Source organism: Bombus fervidus, chromosome 14, assembly GCF_041682495.2.
Source record: "Bombus fervidus isolate BK054 chromosome 14, iyBomFerv1, whole genome shotgun sequence".
NCBI lineage: Eukaryota > Metazoa > Arthropoda > Insecta > Hymenoptera > Apidae > Bombus > Bombus fervidus.
Window position 1 is genome coordinate 1,246,100 of NC_091530.1, and position 17,967 is coordinate 1,264,066.

Genomic DNA, 17,967 nt, shown 5'->3' on the forward strand with positions numbered 1-17,967 from the left:
TCCCCCTCCTTTCCTTTGTGCACAGCACTAGAAAAAAGGTATACCTCACGCGAAGGGGGATAATAGACGACCATTGACAGCTTCACGGAAGTAATAAAACTCACGGTTAAGGATAACTAGCTAAGCGCGAACTTGTCGCTGGATAAGTAAATTTACGTTGAACCGGAAGAACTTCCTTTGCACCCTCTAGATCGATCACTTTGATTTCGATTGTATACTAGGATTTTAGGGGAAAAGTGGCACAAGTAAATTCTTTTTTGAGAAAGAAAAAGTATGGAAAATGATATGAGATTTGTGTTATGTAGATTCGTATTATTTATCTACAAAATCTAATTATCAATTTCTTTAATATGTAACATTTCTATATGTGACAGTAAATGAAGAGTATAACACGCATCGAAGTGTCGACATATCTCATACGTAATGTTTTTCGATATTTCCTTCATTAGAATTTAATTTCGTCCATAGATGTTTCAAATAAAAGATTTTACTACTAACACAGTAATTTTCTTCCAAACTGTTCATTGCATATTATCATTATCTGTAACATAGAAGATTAAGAACTAGTAAAGTAACTATTGGCAATTGAAAATGAGAAGTCGTGATTAATTTTTATTAAAATTCAATTTAAGTTACCGTATTGAAGTATTTTTAGAGTTCTCGTAAGTTATTAAAAGTATTCTTCTAGAATTTTATAAAAATAATTTACGTAAACATTATCTTAATTTACATAAACTTAATAATTTTATCGATTTGTTGAGTATAATATTCGTTTAATAATAATTACCTTTACTTTTTATAGAACATTGTCTTCTTGATGGAGTCCAATGAAACAAACGAATGAAATTACATCCGAGGATCCAATTAGCGAAACGTTACGCGAAACGATCGTAACGTTGATTCAATTTTCCTAAGCGTATAACTCCTTAATTACTCGAGGCTGCTATATTGTCGTGATTATTCAACGTTGTATGCATACACGACAGAAAAGTAACTATGCGAAAGAAAGAGGTCACCGAACGACTCAACCTATGCACTTGTTCCAATCAGGTTTACAAACATGCACCAATTACTTCAATAGACGCGTATACAATGCATTTTAATGAATTTTTAGTGAATATTTATTGCAACAAAATTTTTACGAAATGATACTATAAAGATATAGAAATATCTCATAAACAGATAAATAAATAAAAAAAATGAACTTGGTTGTTATCTAATAATCTAGTAATAGTATATCTAGTAAATCTAATAATCTAGTAACTAATATATTTAGTGATTAATTGATGTCACAAATTTGATGAAACAGTCATCGATCTCTAACTAAGTAACATAGATACTAAGTAGAACCTATCATTTGAACAGCTTATCTATAGTAATAAAAAAATGTAAAATGTACAGATAAAAAATGGAAAATTTATTAATAGGATTTATTAGCATTCATAGTATTCTCATTAACATTTAATGAAATTAGCAATTAATTAAAATTGCACACTATAATACTAAAAATATGCCCTCAATAATTAAAATCTAATTGTTTATTTTAGCCTACGTTTTTTACATTTCCACATTTTGGGCAATGTATAAAGGATACTGAATAAAAATGGTCGAATAAGGTTCCTTATTATAACTAAATATTCAAATTGTATATACTGGCTCCAGCCTGTTTGATTTGGTTTAATATAGCGCTTAAGGTAGTCTTTATTACTTAAATGGTAGCTCACGAGTGCACCACTTGTCTGTGAATAGTGAGATATGGTAGATGTATGTCTGGATTTAAAAAGATTTTTTATCGTAATTCCAACAGGAAACCAAATCTTCTCAAAAAGTATTACCAATGTTTGAATTTTGTATTTAGCCGAAATTTATTAAGTCATACTGATCTATGAAAACGAATTACAAATAAATAATAAACCAACTATCTGAATAGCTGGTTTATGAAATAATTTTTCCATTGTAGTAAGATCCATAGATTATTTTGTTGGCTTAAAATTACTTTCATTCATTTGACACGGGTGATACTCTTCAGACATAAACCCCATCTAGTTATGAAAATTTACAGAAATCTGATAGAGATCATAGAGTTCGTGTTGCTTACAACGTTTTTGTAAATATAAAATATACGTTAAAATAATTGCGACTTAGGAGCGACGTACGTCTAGGTCCAAATGGATCCGCCATCCACCAGGAGTAGGGTTAATACATATATTCGAAAAGTAGTACATGTGATATAATTTACTATCATTCATCATTTATATTCAAATATATCAATTTTTGTGGAACTGCCCAAAGGACTAAATAACAAACTTATTGACTTAGATTATTCCGTGTAGATTGATAGATACGTTAGATTATTCAATGAATATGAATGTTTATTAACAAATTATGCAAGATAATTTTAAACATAAAAATATAATATTGAATAACAAGTTGACCAGATTTTTTGACGCTTACAAAAGTACCGAGTTCCGGATAAATAAACATAACCTTCATTCTTAGCCAATAACATCGCAAACTCAAGCTTCGACTAATATCGAAACCTCAAAGGGACAACTATCCAAATGATAAGCAACATGCTTTTGGACGTAGAGGTCAAATACGGCTGGTCGTTAGGCCAACTCAGTGATAGTAAAATGTAAAAGGCTGGTTATCTAACACACCCCTGTGCCCTGTTCGAGTTAAATTACTATAGAAGACTTTATCCACTTTAGGCATCGGCCGTCAGGCAATCATCCTATTGCCGTACCATAGTATCATGAATGATGGTAAGAAAAGCTACCGAGAGCCGGTTGCCACGAGTTCCCCTGAAATACTGTGTGCCGCTCACTCACTTGTATTCCCACGGTCCACTTCGCGGCGAGAAAAACAAAGTGAAACGATATTTTCAATCGTAGTTGCAGATCACTATCAAGACACGTGGTCCGACTTGACGGATGTCGCGCTAGTTGATATGTTTGTCAGCGACTGGCTGACATTTTAATGGGCCAGAGAAGGATAAAACACAATTGTTACCAATCTAAGGTAATTCGAGAACGGATGGGTTATCGAAAGAGACAAACGATACGCGCGCAATCTCCTATCGCGAAACAACAAAGAAATGAAACAAGTATGAGAAGCACTTCAGTATGTAGAAGCTTAACCATTGCGAATTATAAACACAAAAATGTTTTTGATATATATGTATATATAGTATGGACAAAACATTTTGGTTTATTTAATTCTTTATTGAAGTAACATTATCAGCAAATGCAATAAAAGACTAACGAAAGCCACCCTAAACCATGAAAAATAATAGAGTGGTTTTCAAAAAGCAATATAGAAGTATCACGCAACAAGGGAAATAATAATCTCGTAATTCGCTAATAATATTAGGTTATGTTTAGACAATTCGTAGCGGAAGTTAAGAAGCTCATCTTCTAAAAACGATTTTTTATGTTGACAAACAGAAAAAGATTGTCCGAATACAACTTCTCGAAAAGTTCGATTAGATTAATAAAAATATTCTATTATAAATGTTCAAATACTTTAAAGAATGTAAAATATAACTGCACTGTACGTCATATTTTTAGCCAGTTAAATCAGAAGTGGGATTTAAATAGTATTTTATGCGAAGTGCGAGAATGAGATACATTTAAATTTTTCCTAAGGAATTCGTCGCGCGAAACGTTGCCAATCCACAAAGCTTCTTATTGCGTCTCTTGCCACTTTAAGAAGCAACTGTGAGATAATGACCCAATTAGATGTCATTTATACGTGACTCATATTGCCAATTTATCCATGTCCGGCTGCCAAGCATTAATGCCTTACGTGTGTGATTATCCACATTTGGTATAGAAAGGTAAACCGCCTCGAATAACGTATAGACAACGTCGATGGACACCTGCGAGCTTTGGTTAAGAGAAATCGTTTATCGTACGGCTTACAAGACCTTCCATCAGCAAATATTTGTAATCTCGTAGATAATTACCATTCGCGATAAGAAAGACCGAAAGATCAAGCTTGATCCTTCAAAGATACATGTCTTTAAAAAGAATCTGTGTTTAAGTATTACAGTATAATGTTTAAGTAAATGTTGTATAGAGTTTAAGTATATAATGGACACGAAACGGTGGTATTTAATAAGCCGGTAGTTTAACAAATATTTTCTTTTTACAATAAATTGAATACTCAATAGAAATCCGTTTACATGAATTTCATTTATTTGAACGCTATTTGAAGTTTTATTTGGTACGCGATTATTCTGAAATAATCTCCTATCCTAGAAACGGAAAATAGTGGAAAGAATCTATAAACTACTTGTCCTTTGAATAATTTAGGAAGGAGAATAAACTAATTGCAGAAAACCAAAGAGGCAAGAAGCAAGGACAAAGACGGAAGTTGGAAAGATTGTTGTTGATAATAACCGTAGATATTTGTAGTACCAGGTTATGTGCAATATCAAGAAGCTTATAAAAAATTGTCGTACTTCAAATCCTATTTCAAAACCGCCACACTGAGATAAAATGATCGATCGTCCATTGAGAAATCTATATGTACATACCAAGCTTTACCGTGTTCGCGTCAGGAAGAGAAAAATATAAACCTACTTTTTGCGTTCACTGTACATTGGAGAAGATGGAGCAAATAAGTCTTAAACAACCTTCATCAGAAGCAGTTGAACTTCCGCTATTCATATTACATAAACATATATCATTATTTTATTCAACTTTTAACACATTCCATCCTTTTTAATCTATTTTGCACTAACTATTTTACCTTAAACTTCTTTTCTACATCTTTCATGTATCGTGCGAAGAATTAAAAAAAGAAATCCATACGCTAAGTGACAAGTAGAAGACAAAAAGCGATTAAAGATGGGTTAATATCGAGACAATGTAAAAATGGAGTGACTGATAATTGTCGTTAGAGCGTCTAGCAGCGACTCTAACCACTGAGAGGGGGCGCAAAACTAGCTCGTTGCTGAATGACGTAGTAGCTCTCATTTTCTTGACCACCTAGTATACACATCCGGTCGGCTCGGTACTCTGCAACTTTCCTACTTCATTCATCGACGCATTCTGTGGCCTTTGAAGGTTGCACAGGCAGAAAAGAGCGGGCACGGTCGCGCGCCGCCGATCAGAGTCAGTCGGCGTGCACGCCGCGCCGCGCCGACCAGTTTCAACATAATAATTCCTTCTTGGAAATACACCGTGACTACCACTACATTCTGCACCATCGCGAATACCAATCGTATTCGTTATATGTGAATCGACGCGCCAACACTTTGCGACTATCGTCTTCTTTCCAGACGTTTTTGTCTCTCTTTTTGTCCTATCGAGAAATATCGTCCAAACAATTACGAGGTTATGTAACCGTAGAAATCTTAATACTATGGTGAAAACAAATTTCATACGAAAGTAAAATTATGTTTCTTTTTTTAGATTGGATATTATATTTTTGGTAATATAGGGAAAGATAATTGAGAAATTTCTCAATGATACAATTTAATACGAGTAGGAAATTTTAAGGTTATGCACCTTAATTGTATAACGATGGAGGGTGAACGTATTTATAATTACTTACTAATAAAGATTCTAATATGACGAAAACTTTACAATGATTGTAGAAAGTATTTAGCACGCCGTTGTGTTTATTGTAAACTTTACATACTAAGTAATTAGATTCAAGTGTATTGCAGATTTCATTTTAACAAGCAAATATAATATTTAAAAAAATATATTTGAGTAGAGATTAATAGAGTTCTAGTTCTTTAAAATTAATAGATAAATTTACTTAAAATCAGTAAATAATTTTAAAACTTGTTAACTTCCTTAAAATTCATGGATCATTTGAAATAATTCTTTTGAAATATGTTTCTTATTAAAAGAAGTTTCTCTTAAAAAGAAAGCTATCTACTAACAATTCAATGGAAGACAAACAACATGAATGGTGGACCCATGCGACTGCACAGCAGGAAGTTATAATAACAGGGAGCACGGCATCAATGAAATGGGAAACTACCAATGACTGGAATACTATCGTCATCCCCAACCATCTCTACGTCACCTTTAGGTTAGCAACTGTGACGTGGCTGGCTTTCACCAAGCGCGCCAGCGGCATTGGAATAAGTGTTGCAATTTCTTGAAATCCATATACAATTTTGATTAATATAATCTTATAATATAATATATTCTCATTGCTCGATAAAGTTATATCTTCTGTCATTATCGTTACTCTCAAATTAATATATTTTATATTTCACAAAAATAGTAGCAAATCATTTATCGCATAACACGTTGACTGTCGGGTAATTTTAAATTGAGTTCTCGCTTCATTTTGTGAACACTTCCTGGTGCATTAAGTAATTTTATACTGTTATTGCAATAATAAAATTATTACAAATTTTTTACGAGAAAAGAATATATTTGTGACTGTCCTTTTTATTCAAGTATTCTAATTAATTTCGTTAGTGTTGGTCACTATATCTCGCATAGCAGCATCGATATATCTAAAGGTGATCATTGGTAACCTCTATGGCAAACAATTTGTTAAATGGTAATAGATATCGTTCCTTTGCGTTAGTTCTCTATGGAATTTGAATTGCTACAATGATTCAAATGCTGCCAAAAAGAAAAGAATAAATACTATATCAAATTTTCAAGATCGATACATTATCACATTTCGTTGTCATGATTGCACCAACCACTGTAGCAACTATAACAATTAACCTTCAATACTTAGTATCAACTATAATAATATACTTGTTATCACGTATGTATACAAAACGAATTCGATAAACGAACAATAAGAAATTAATTCCAAACAAAATCTCACTGTATCGTATATCCGATTATAGTGGCTTAATCTCTGAAGGAACATTCTCTGTGAATAATACAGCGGCGAGAATACGGCGAGAAGAACGGTGGCCGATACCAGGCGAACTCCGCGTTCCATCGAAAATTCCGTTCGTTCGATTCCCAGGGCGCACACAGGTATTCGCGCTTGTGACCGTGCACGTGCGCGAGAGCACTCTTTCGAGGGGAAGGAGGTTATCGACGGCGCCTCGCTGAGAAGGAGAGTAAAGAGAGAAAGGTGAACAGAGGGTAGAGACGAGAGAGGAAATATAGAAGAGATAGTTGAGTCACTTACACATTTACAATATGCACGCTGCATTCGAACGTACATGTACAGTGAATTTGTATGGAGCAGTGGATAACAGTGTGAACCGCGTGCCGGAATACACCAATGGTCAATGGTGGGGAGAAATCGTGAATGATCCATAGAAGTCTGTACCGTTGTGTGCACCATTCAAGTAACCTGTGTTAGTATACAGAGGGTTACAAAATATGTAGCGCATATTTCAGTCTCTCAGAAGCCATGCTGATAAAATTTTGACCGCTATATCCGAGTGAGAAATGTGAAATATCGTTTCTTTGAAATTTGAATATGGCGTGTCAATACCATCCGTTCAATCTTGCCCTATCGTTAACTAGTAAGCGTGTCAAAGAAAAAGAAATTTATATCACGGTTGTCCAATGTTAAGAAGATTTATAACAAAAGTATGAAACTTCATTTTTGTGACATCAATGTACAAACAAAATAAAAGTAATAAAATTTTTATATATAGAATGTACAGAATCAAATAAAAATTATTTAGACTTTTCGATTTTGAATTAATCTTTCTAGAACCGCGAACTTTTAAAATTGGCATTGTTTTGGACTTTTAATAATCAGGTATTTCACGAATTACATATAGTCGAACTCTCCAACTTTCATATCGTTAGAGAACTTTGAACTATGTAAAATATCAGAATTATTAACGACTTTGCACGATTATTGTTAGAACTGGAATGGTAATGAAATTTCAAAAATTTCATATAATACACATAACACGTTCGTCAAAATTTTTTATGATAAGAATCCAAATACCTTCGCGAGCCACTGTATTTTGCAACGTCCTATACAACGTGCGATGTATAGATGGAAGGGAATGGACTAGTAGTGGAGTCTGGTGGGAAACGTAAAACTCGGAGTGGGGATAAGCAGACGGAGGAGTGAGGAGCGGTTAAAGGTTCGGCTTCGGAAATGGCCGCGGGAAAGTAGAGAGCGTTACGTCGTCTGGCAGGCGAGCCGAAGTTTTTCGTGTAGAGCGCTCGTTAACCCGGCGCTTCGAGCGTTAGTTCAGCAGCTCACTCTTCAACAGACAACCATGTTTTAAAAAACCGAGAAAGAAGGTTCGATTTTTAAGAGTCGCGATTAGTGCTTACGACTAATCTGGTCCCTCTCTCTGGTGAGAGTGGTTCCAACTTCTGACACACACACCGGTGTCTCAAAGAGATCAGAGAGTGCGTGCACGAGGATGGCCGGCGACGACGGTGCACCACCGGACAATGAGATCCTCACGGATGGAGAGGGGCAGGGTGCGTCAGTGCGGGGGGAACCGCATTCCAGAGTGGGCGGCATCCTGGAATGCGATCCCCCCGGTAACAAGAATTCGTCGAGCCAGCGAGTCTCTAACGACAACGACTACGCCGGCGGAAGCGCTGATACTGTGATTCCACAGGATCATAACGGAGGCGGTGGAACACCGATTGCCGGTGATAACGGCGCTCTGTGCCGATATGCTATCGGCACTGCACATACCGCTATGTCTTTTATCGAAGTTTGTCAGGTAACCACACACATATCGATACTTTCGCTTTAGTTAACTTGGGTATTAAGTCACCGAACTAAACTTTCATTTAACTCGACTCCGTTGTCAATAAGCTATATCCTCGAATTTCCTCTCTTTCGCGCCTATTTCTTTCTTCTTCTAACTCGCGCGTAGCTCTTGCCGCGTTTTCGGGGAAGGTCAATAAAGTCGGATTTCAAAATTAAACCTCTCGCTCTCTTATTTATTTTTGTAACTTACTAAGAACTGTCTTCTTAATAACTGACTTTGATGATTTTCGTCAAATTACTGAAATTTAGGATATTTAATTCTATTTCGTATTTTACATTCGCCGTAATAGAGATTAAAAATTCCCAAATTAAATAACCTAATCCTAGATTGTTGACTCCCTAATGATATGTTCAGATTTAATATACGAAAACACTAAACAATTCGATGTTCTAAGTAATGAGAGCGAAGCACCGTTAATCGTCTAGTTACTATTCCGCTTTCTCACACATATGTGTATTTACTTCAAAAAATTGAGTGTGACTAATTTATTAAAATAACAAAGAAATTATCTCTTTCAGATCCGATTGCAGAACTTTTTTCCGCAGTTGATTTCGTCTTCGCGGTATACTCTCTGCGAAGATTCCATAGAGCGAACAGCAGAGTGTTTAGCCAACGATGTGATACGGTATCTACTGAAGGAAGATATATATCTGATATCTCGAGACCCAGTTTCCCGTAGTATGAGACACAACGTGTATCAAATGTTGAATAAACATAGTATTCTCTTCGCAAGTATGGTAAATCGTCTAAACGTTGTGCCAGATACGGCATACGAAGCGTTTACGGGAGTTGCGGACGAATTGTTCTTACACGGTGGAGTTACATGGGCGAGAATCGTTTGTCTATATGCATTCATGGGTAGACTCGCTCTGTGGGCACGTGATAGACGAATGCACACTCTAAAGAAAAAATTACCTCTTTACGTCTCCAGATTTATTGGTGAGAAAGTTGCACATTTCATCAAAGGATACGGAGGATGGGTAAGTGCTGTGTTTTCAAAATTAGGATACAAATACATAGAAATTGTTATGGTTTGGACACACAAGTTTTTGTTACATTGACATATGCACATACTGTATTTCCTTAGGAGCAACTGTGTATAGAATACCCTGTGGCAGAAGAAATAAGTGGAGCAATTTGGAGAAGTCTTATAATGACAGGTGCTACACTTGGTTTGGTTGCAACGATCTTAACAGTGACCTCCTGATATACTCTTAGAAATTAATGTATACAGGGTACGTTTCGTGTGAGATCTTCCAGTGTACTTATTTTTTACCAAAATATGCTGAGAAACGATTTCTGGAAGCTTACATAAGTTTCTATCTTGGCACAGAAAGTGAAATCGTGTAATCCAAAAGGTATCTTAAAGAATAAGTACAGGATATAAATTAAGTTTCAACCTTGCAGCCTGCACAATTGTCGTATCAATGTCACTCAACTTAGAATCATCCTACATTTTATATAACTCCAACAAATATGTAACATAAGTGAACGATAACGATACAAGTTTCCTATTATATTCATATTTTGTAACAACTGCAGCTCGATGGACTAGTTAAATTAGCGAGAAAACAAATTTTATTTAATGTTAATCTAGATATTCTATCAAAGTAATTTCATATAATACTCAAAATTGACGTTTTAGATATTTATACCAAACAAGAATCTCAAAATTCTATTGAATTTAGGTAGAATCAATCTAAATATATTTATTTATAATTTATTCTAGGTAGAAAATATATTAATAAATTTCCTTGTCAATCAAAGACCATCATAGTAAATGCTTAGAACTTATTAAAAAAAGCAGTTAAAATAACAATGCTCACTGAATATACAGCAACATTTTCTTAAACAGCAATGAATATTATACATGATAGTTTCTAATGATATTGCAAAAATTTTTATACGAGTATTCGGAATAAACATTTCCACAAAACCTCAGTTCTGTTAGTTGTATCAGTTATTTTTAAACCTGTAACAAGAAAAATCATTTACAAAATAATGTGATAGGTTTAATATTATATATATATATTATATATTATATATATAATATTATATATACTTGATACTATATTTTGCATGAATGAAATATTTAGGTGAAATATTTCCAACTTCTTAAATATAGAACATTAGCAAATGCAAAGGAGGCTAAATAATCAAATCCAAGTAGTTGATTTTTATAACAAATGTTCATTCAGTGGATCTAATCAAAGATTTTAATGTCTTATTGTACACTTAACGATTGTATTGACTATAGTATTACTTGATAATATATTCTAAATGTTATCGATGTCATATATAAAATATATCACGAAAAAATATAAAACCTTAATACATTTAAAAAGAATGAAAAATAATTATGTATTAAATAAGGTCACTGTTAATTTCAAAAACGATTACTCTTAAATATACTTGCTTATATGTATTATAATACTTTGCAGAAACTGATACGTGTGAAAGTCGTATTACTACCAAAAAAATTCGATTCTAAAAAAAGGTATTATCTTAAAAAAGAATTAATGTTTTCGCGATAGAATTATTAAAAATATATTTAGTAGATATTGATATAGTTTTATTTAAAATAGCATACTTATTCAAACGTAAATACAATCTACGTACTACTCAAAATATATTGATTTATTATTTGATACCAGAATGCAAAGATTTCAAACCACAAAAATTTCTAAAATACATAATAATTAGTAATGAGAGTATCTATAGTATGTCCTGTATCCTTTTACCTTCCGAATAATACGGTACTAGCGTAAAGTATCGATGTGTTTAATCTTTAGATTAAGATAATCTTTAGATTATTGGAAAATTAAACACATACTTTTACTAATGACATACTTTACTAATAAAATACTTTACGCGATTTCTGTACACATATCACCAGTTATTGAAAACTATTAAAAAATTTGTAAACCGGGTATCTGTTTCTTCGAATAATACCATTACTTTTATGAAATTCTTGTTGCTATCCAAAAATCTCAGCATTGTTTGAATGCATTGTTTTTCGAGATATGTTTAACAATTCAAATCTAAAACCAACTACTGAAATTTATCGCACAGGTCTTAATAATAATAATCGAATGATCGATGTATGTATAAATTACACAAAATTTGTTAAATTTCTTCAAATATTTTTTAACGTTTGAATATAAAAAAAGAAATAATTCCTTGATTATAGTTTATAACTTTATGCATTACATGAACGTACAATACAAAATCATAAACTTGAGAATAATTTGCTGTGAATATATCTAACAGTTTGTCTTATTTCTATTCAGATCTTGTGACTGTACAGAACACAATTGCTTTTTTTTTTATTTTCTTTTAATTGTTATATCCTAACGAGGATAGTAGTAAGAATCAACAATTTTTTTTTAATAAACCTTCAAATGTTTCTACTTTAAGATTGCTAATATCGATATTACAACTATGTATAAGTATGTATTATGCATTTACGTGTGAATATATAACTATATAACTATACAAACGGAACTTATTTCGTTCCCCACTTATATAACAGTAAGTGATCAACGTACCACAATCATTAACCATCAATTACTTGATTAATGATATATGAAACATATCGTCAGCATTAAGAATATCTCTCACCAAACATGAAATAAATTTTAAAGAAGCAATGATCACATATTAAATGTTAAGGGAAATGTTTCATTTCTTCTTGATTTTAAATGAAGAAATAAACGAAAATATTTGATATTTCCATACCTTTAAAATTGAGTGGTTCGGATATAAATAATATTCAATTTCCTATTCGGTATATTAATACTGAATAATGTGAATTATTAATCCCTACAAATATTGGACCCTGTTTTAATAATTTGTTTGCTCGACTCTAGTAACTTATCATAGCAAGAAAATATTATAGTTTACTACTAATTTAAGTATCTTTATTTTTTTACTTGTAAAAATGTTCAATCGTTTATTTTTACGAATACAAAAAATATTCGTTTTAAGAGTATATCATTAAAATTATATAAACAGAAACAAAGTAAAAGGTAAGGAAATATAATTTTATCAAGAGATTGCACACAATACTGACGACATGATCACTTTAATTCAGTTTGTCATAAAGATTGGCAGTTATAGCCTGGACGTATTACTGTCCAAAACAGAGCAAAAATGGTAAGACATTTTATAAATCTTATCTGCACCAGTATCCTGTTATATCCAATTATTCCTTTATAAATCGAGTGCACAGGATTGACAATAAAAGACAGATGAAGGTAGTCTAGTTCTATATTAACCTTTTCATGTACTATTCAAAGCATTCTCGAAAAGTTTTTATCCGTAGATCAAATAACACTTTTCCGGAGAATCTTATAGTAATATGAAAAGGGATACACAATGTATTATACTATGGCATTAAAATATATTAAGCAAATTTTTCGATAATCCTTTTTTTTCAATACAGCAACACACTTCGATTTCTTTTATATCATCGTTTATCATTCGACATATTTAATATATAAAATTCATTTGAAACTTGAAAATATTATTGCAAGGCATGTTTATGAGGGATTGAAATATGTAACGATAAACAGCACACAGCAAGCGCAAATTAGCATCGTTAATTAATGCGAAAGTATTTTACAATTAGCCTGGTGGTAATAGGATTCAATTTTAATAAATTCAAAAATTCATAACGATATATGTGTTGCCACAGATCATATTACGTTTAAAGTATATGTAACATGTAAATCACTTGATGACATGCTCTATTTTTGTTTTCTGTCAGCTTTCTTGATTTATCACAGCTGGGGCAAAAGTGTCAAGTGTGAAATCTTGTCTTGTATGCCCAAAAAACAAAGTTGGTTCAGGTCTCTATTCGACATAGTCCCACCAATCTTTTTCATAACCTTCATGTACATGTTCCAAAAGCACTTTCCTCCGGCTATCGCAATATCTTGAAATAAAAATAATACATACATATATATATGCTATATATCTTAAATAATTTAATTCTTGATTTAATAGAATTATGTTATAATGATAAAAGAAGGAAAAAATATGTTTACTAATTTATGACCTACCTATATTTGTCTTGAACCTTTTGTTTAATATCAGCAAGATTTTCACTTGTAATATCTCGTTCGAGGTATTCAGAGAGGCGTTCTGTAGTGCCCTCTAGATCCTTTTGGTTGTCTTCAAAAATCACAGATTGGTTATTTTTTCGCACATAATAAGCAAAAACATAAGTATACATAAGAGTCTGTCTACAGGAACACAAAATGTCCACCGCTTTCTTTAAAAATTGTACCTGAAAATGGCTCTTTTATAAAATGCTGCTTTTCATTTCATTAAACAACATTCGATTTAGCTATAAGTAATTTTACCTCAATCCATGACATGTTATGTTGCTGCATTTCTTCCATTTTTTCTTTTACACTTGCATATAGTTTACTTTCAAATTTCAATGATTGCATGTGATTTATATATCTATTACAATAGAATAGATATCTTTGTAATGCAGATCGCGATTTTTCTTGAGCATCTCGTGCTGCTTTAGCTTCTTCCTCATCATAACGGTTACAATTATACCAACTTGAACCATGTGGTTCCCATGGTCCAAGACACACCCAACAAAAGTCAGTTTTACAATTTTGATTTTTGCACACCATATGATTGCATCCACCATCTTTTTCGATAGTGACGTTACATTTTGGGCATTCTTTTGTGTTTGCAGCAATCCAATTTGATGTTTCAGAATCATCGTCACACTTCTTTATCCATTTGCGCAACAAATGACATTTTACTGGATCATGCCAATTTTCACCACAATGGAAACAGAAGGTATGTCCACATTTACAAGTTACTGGTCTTGCTTCTACATACTGCACTTTTATTGCATTATTACAGTCTGGAGATGGACACCACCTTAATAACCTATTGCACTATAAAAAAAAAGTATTAAATAGTATTGTTGTCACATAATTTCTCAATAAAATGAAAGATTAAAAAATATGTACTTCAACAAAACTATTTGTTATTAAATGTTGATATTTCAATTTCACTTTAGAATCTTTTATAAGACGCATAACACTGGCATCATCAACTAAAATGTCACAAGCATGTGCTGCACATGCAATCGTTTGGCCAACTCCTTCTTCCATAATTTTGGTTGTGAGATACTCTCCCCAACAGCCAGTACAAAAGCGATGTCCACATTCGAGTCCAGTCATCATCTAAATTTGTTTTGGATATATTAAATGCATACAAGCATTGATTTCAGATTTTAATGCAAATTAGTATTTTGTAGGTATTTATATACATACTGCAGATGGTTGAACAGTAAAACAAATTCCACATTCTTCTGTACCATTTGTTGAAGTTCTTCTGGTCTAAAAATTTTAAATATATTGTTAATGCAATTATACACACATTCACATACACAAACACATTTGTTTTTATACATAGTGAATAGTATAGAATTTTATGTACTAGTGAACTTTGAGAAGATTGAGTTCTATTTATTAATGGACCCTTTCTAAATGGATTAACGACTCGTGCTTCTGCAAACAACTTTTCCTGATCACCATCATAAAAACGTTCCATTAATTTTTCTTTATCCCATTTAAAATGATTTAATAAAATACGTGTAGTTGTGGCTGGTATCTATAATCAAACAATAAAATATTTCAACTGTAATAACAAATATTAAAAATTTTTTTTATCTTCTGAATAAAACATACTTCTACAACTGTATTAACTTCTTTAATAGAATCAACCATGTGTTGTACTATTTCCTCTGTTGACAAGACTTCAAAAGGATAATCGTCAACATCCGTAGCCCGTTCTCTTAGATTTCCAGCCTCAATTTCCATTGCAAAATCAACATCATCTCCGCTAGACTCATTACCAGAATCAACATCATCGTACGTTTCTTCTTCAGAATCCATTGTGAATCTTCTGATTTATTAAATAATTGAAATACTAATATATCCACTTACTTTATATATTTTGTACCTGTATAAAGAAAGAAATATAATTTATATTATATCCAGTATTTTGACTTTTAAACCAAATCTTGTGAACGTTCACTTGACTCATTTGTTCCACTACATTGTAATTGAAAACAATTAAACTATCTGGTGTACGTATATGATAGTTAAATAAAAACAGTGCACTGACACATTTTTATTTCAATTTGTACTCCAACTTAAATGGCCACGAAATTATGAAAAAAATAATTGTGTGAACTCGAATATATTTGCAACTGGTTTGGTATTGCACTTGATGAATTTCGACACAATTTTGGTTCGAAAAGCTATCACACCTGCACCCGCGAAATACTGTTGTAGCGGAACAAGGTGAAAACAGCTTATGTTCAACACATGACGTCATCGTTCGCTACTTCTCGAATAAAGCAAGAAACTTCGTCGTGAGTTTACCTTAACTTACTGTCGATAGTAACTAGCGAAATTTACAGTCACGATACTAAACGATTCTCAAAATAATATGAACAGTTAGAACTTCAAAATATTTTTGCCATCAACGTAAGCAAGAATAAAATCAGCTGCCAAAACATCCGAGTTGAACTCCGGCAGCTGATACACTGAACGCTATTTTCACGGAATAAGGATGAATGAGCCATCGTGTTGTTATCCAATCAGAACACTTCTGTATACATACTGCCCAATGACATCCTCTGTTTATTGAATTGATATTTTATATTGTCCTTTTCTTACTATTAACTTTTTGCTTTAAAGTCCATTCATTTTGCACAATTTTAGATTTTATATTGTGATCAACTGATTTACATAATTACGGATAATTATACGTCGACATAAGAAAATTGGTTTAACATAATTTGTTAAACTATATCTTATATTGAAAGAAACATTATGCATATATTAGATTGAGAAAAGAAGACATACTAACACCTTTAGTGTTTGAAACTGAATTGAGGCTTAACTATTTTTTACTCTCAAACGCTTCAATTTTAAGTAATTGGTAATGTTTATGAAAATATATTTATAAATAAAAATATCTTGTTATTTTATGACGTACAGTATACTCCACTTTTAACATATTATGGAAATTAATGAAAACGATAAACTGAATATATAAATATTATTATATACTTGACGAATATAACAATCACAACAATTTTCCACGTATAGTAGAAAGATAACTAAGGAAAATTCACTTTGATAGCGTTCTGAATGTAAGAAGATTAGTAAGATGAAATTGAAGTTCGATTAAAGATTTTAATGAACACCAGATACACTTTATGCTAAATATATATCGATGTTAAAACATCACAGATATATTACCATGCACGATAATCTTTTTAGCCATTGCACTGGACAAATCACCAAATCAGTAGGCTAATCGAGTAAAACCATAAATTAATCTAGAATGCACCGCTTGCTATGAAGAAAGAGACGAGCTTATAGCTCGAACACTACTGTCACGTCCATAGCAGTACGTGCGATGACTTTTTTCTTCTATCGAGTCAAATACGTTATTTCTTTTTTTTTTTTTTTTTTGCGCTCGCTCTCGAAAACGTAAGATTTGAGTTGATCGATGGACGACAATAGACACTAAATTTCACGTGATACTATCCGAGGAATTGAGAATCTAAGAGGGACGCGACAACGAAATGTCTCGTCACCAAGTCCCGTTTTTACTGACTTTAGTCAACTATCTGAAGTTAGCTTCTTACGCGACGTACAACTGACACACATGGGCGTCTTTACATAAAAATGTTTTGAAAATAGTTTTCAAATCATTATTATAATATGACAATAACAATACGTCGATTTTTTTTAGCAAATTAATAATTATTACAATAAAGTTGCAATTTTTATAACCTTTTAGAGTAATAGTTTCTAAATAAGTTACTAATCGTAAATAAATTACGAACCTTTTAACTTTCGATCGAGGTTTTAAGTTACGAATGTTGTACAAACTCCAATTCTCTCACTTATTTTGCATAGGGAAATAGATGTCAAGATGTCAATTTTCTTAATAAATTAATGATTACAACCATAAAGTTGCAATTCTTATAATCTAGAGAAGTAATAATATTGTTCTACATTCTACATAAACTATGAATGTTTAAGCTATTTCTTAATACAAACTCCAGTTTTATATAGAGGCATAAAAATATGTTAATTCTTATTTTCCAAATTGAGTATATAAAGGACGATTATATACAATTAATTATATGTAATATATGCATATAGGGTGGTTCATGCAATTGTTTCAGGTTATAAATCCGTTACCAGTAC

At 32.3% G+C, this 17,967-nt stretch overlaps 2 protein-coding genes and 1 long non-coding RNA gene across 5 annotated transcripts; 1 reads left to right on the forward strand and 2 right to left on the reverse strand.

The window, feature by feature from the left end:
• Positions 1-6,579: 6,579 nt before the first annotated feature.
• On the reverse strand, positions 6,580-7,992 carry LOC139994478 (uncharacterized). The gene is made up of 2 exons (XR_011801649.1): positions 7,909-7,992; positions 6,580-7,296 (listed from the first exon to the last, which is right to left on the reverse strand). It is a non-coding gene; the product is annotated as an uncharacterized lncRNA (long non-coding RNA).
• An 87-nt stretch (positions 7,993-8,079) lies between these two features.
• On the forward strand, positions 8,080-10,642 carry LOC139994477 (bcl-2-like protein 2). Its single transcript, XM_072017154.1, has 3 exons — positions 8,080-8,650; positions 9,220-9,681; positions 9,789-10,642. The coding sequence occupies exons 1-3, from the start codon at positions 8,339-8,341 to the stop codon at positions 9,906-9,908; spliced, it is 894 nt and encodes a 297-aa protein (XP_071873255.1). The 5' UTR covers positions 8,080-8,338; the 3' UTR covers positions 9,909-10,642.
• A 2,312-nt stretch (positions 10,643-12,954) lies between these two features.
• On the reverse strand, positions 12,955-17,388 carry Ari-1 (E3 ubiquitin-protein ligase ariadne-1). 3 transcript variants are annotated; one of them, XM_072017148.1, is made up of 8 exons: positions 17,008-17,388; positions 15,424-15,697; positions 15,173-15,346; positions 15,007-15,072; positions 14,701-14,916; positions 14,068-14,625; positions 13,765-13,991; positions 12,955-13,637 (listed from the first exon to the last, which is right to left on the reverse strand). In XM_072017148.1, exons 2-8 carry the CDS (start codon positions 15,628-15,630, stop codon positions 13,556-13,558), a joined length of 1,530 nt encoding a protein of 509 aa, XP_071873249.1. In that variant the 5' UTR covers positions 15,631-15,697; positions 17,008-17,388; the 3' UTR covers positions 12,955-13,555. The 3 variants fall into 3 exon arrangements, with proteins under 3 accessions (XP_071873249.1, XP_071873250.1, XP_071873248.1); XM_072017149.1 differs by lacking the exon at positions 17,008-17,388 and adding an exon at positions 16,133-16,800; XM_072017147.1 differs by lacking the exon at positions 17,008-17,388 and adding an exon at positions 16,123-16,799.
• Between the last annotated feature and the right edge of the window lie 579 nt (positions 17,389-17,967).